Source organism: Plasmodium cynomolgi (assembly GCF_000321355.1).
Source record: "Plasmodium cynomolgi strain B DNA, scaffold: 1035, whole genome shotgun sequence".
Taxonomy (NCBI): domain Eukaryota; phylum Apicomplexa; class Aconoidasida; order Haemosporida; family Plasmodiidae; genus Plasmodium; species Plasmodium cynomolgi.
Genome location: NW_004193146.1, coordinates 1 through 1,392, shown reverse-complemented (window position 1 = coordinate 1,392; position 1,392 = coordinate 1). Strand labels below are relative to the sequence as shown.

Here is a 1,392-nt window from a genome sequence, read left to right as displayed (position 1 = left end):
TATAGATCCTTTTTTATATATTATAGCAATATATATGTTTTAATATATTTTCCACCGAACTGAAAAAGATTTTTTTTCTAATCTATTCTTACTTTTAACTTTATTTTAAATAATAGATAATATAGGTATTCATATTCTCATGTTATACATATACTAAAATTTTCACTGAAATTTATTTTATTATTTCATTCAAAAAATGTCTCATATTAATGAGGAAATTGCACAGTGGAAAAAAGAAGTTGGATTTTATTATTCATATTAGGATAATAAAATCTAGTGTATGTTTATTTTTAATGTTATATTATTCTTGAGAAATTACAAAGTCTTATAATAATAACTGTATTTTTTGCTTCATGTTTTTTTTTGACAGTATCCATTTTTAATAGATACATGGAATTTGTATGAAGAATTTGATAAACCTGTAGTTGATGAAGAAACGATATTATATTATGATTACATCTGCCAAGTGGTTCTAGGAATGACTGATAGGAAAAATGAGAAATACAAAAATGTTTGCAAGAAACTTATGAATAATTTAGATGTATATCATAGTGCTACAAGAATGAAACCAATAAGTCCTAGTAGTAAACGTTGTAAAACTATGAACTACTGGTTGTATCACGTAATAAATAAGGTTAAAATACCGGCTGAGTTAATTAATAAAATTTTCAAAAAATCCAATGATATAGTATTTTCAGACCCCGATAAGCATATATGTTTTAATACATATGATGAAAAAATTATAGATCCTTTAAAAATAATAAAATTATACAATTTGCAAGAAAATATTGAAATTTTTCTTAGTACTTTGAAACAAAAAGGTAGTGATAATTATTGCTTCTGTAAAAAATATATATACGAATGTGTTGATATATATAAAGATATGAATCGTTTGTACTGTACTAATACAGATTACAGGAATAACAAATACAAAAGTACTTGTGATATACTAAGTAGCTTTAATAGCTCCTATATGGAATACCTTTATAGAAAATTAGACGCAGATGAAAAAATACCATCCTTATTATCAGAAGAAAATGAACCTTTTGAAAAATGTTTATCAGCACAAGATAGCATAAGAGTATCTACCATTGAACATGCTAATTCTAATAGTTCTACAACAGGGGGTGTGTCAACAGCTTTTGGCACAATTGCTGGAGCAACATCCATATTAGCATTAATATATAAGGTTAATACAAGGATAATTTTGAATGTATAAACTATATAGTATATCCATTATCACATAGAATAATATATAAAATTATTATAATAGACTTATATATATAAATATATAATTTTCTCCACTTTGTATTAGTTTACACCAGCTGGAAGGTTTTTACTTGCTAGAATACGAGGAGGTGCAGAAAGAATGAATAACATTGATTATGCAGA

At 24.9% G+C, this 1,392-nt stretch overlaps 1 protein-coding gene across 1 annotated transcript; it reads left to right on the top strand.

Annotated features, from left to right (window-relative positions):
• Positions 1–209: 209 nt before the first annotated feature.
• On the top strand, positions 210–1,219 carry PCYB_006610 (hypothetical protein; the record flags this gene model as incomplete). Its single annotated transcript, XM_004228082.1, has 2 exons — positions 210–278; positions 371–1,219. The coding sequence occupies 2 exons, from the start codon at positions 210–212 to the stop codon at positions 1,217–1,219; spliced, it is 918 nt and encodes a 305-aa protein (XP_004228130.1).
• Positions 1,220–1,392: the final 173 nt, after the last annotated feature.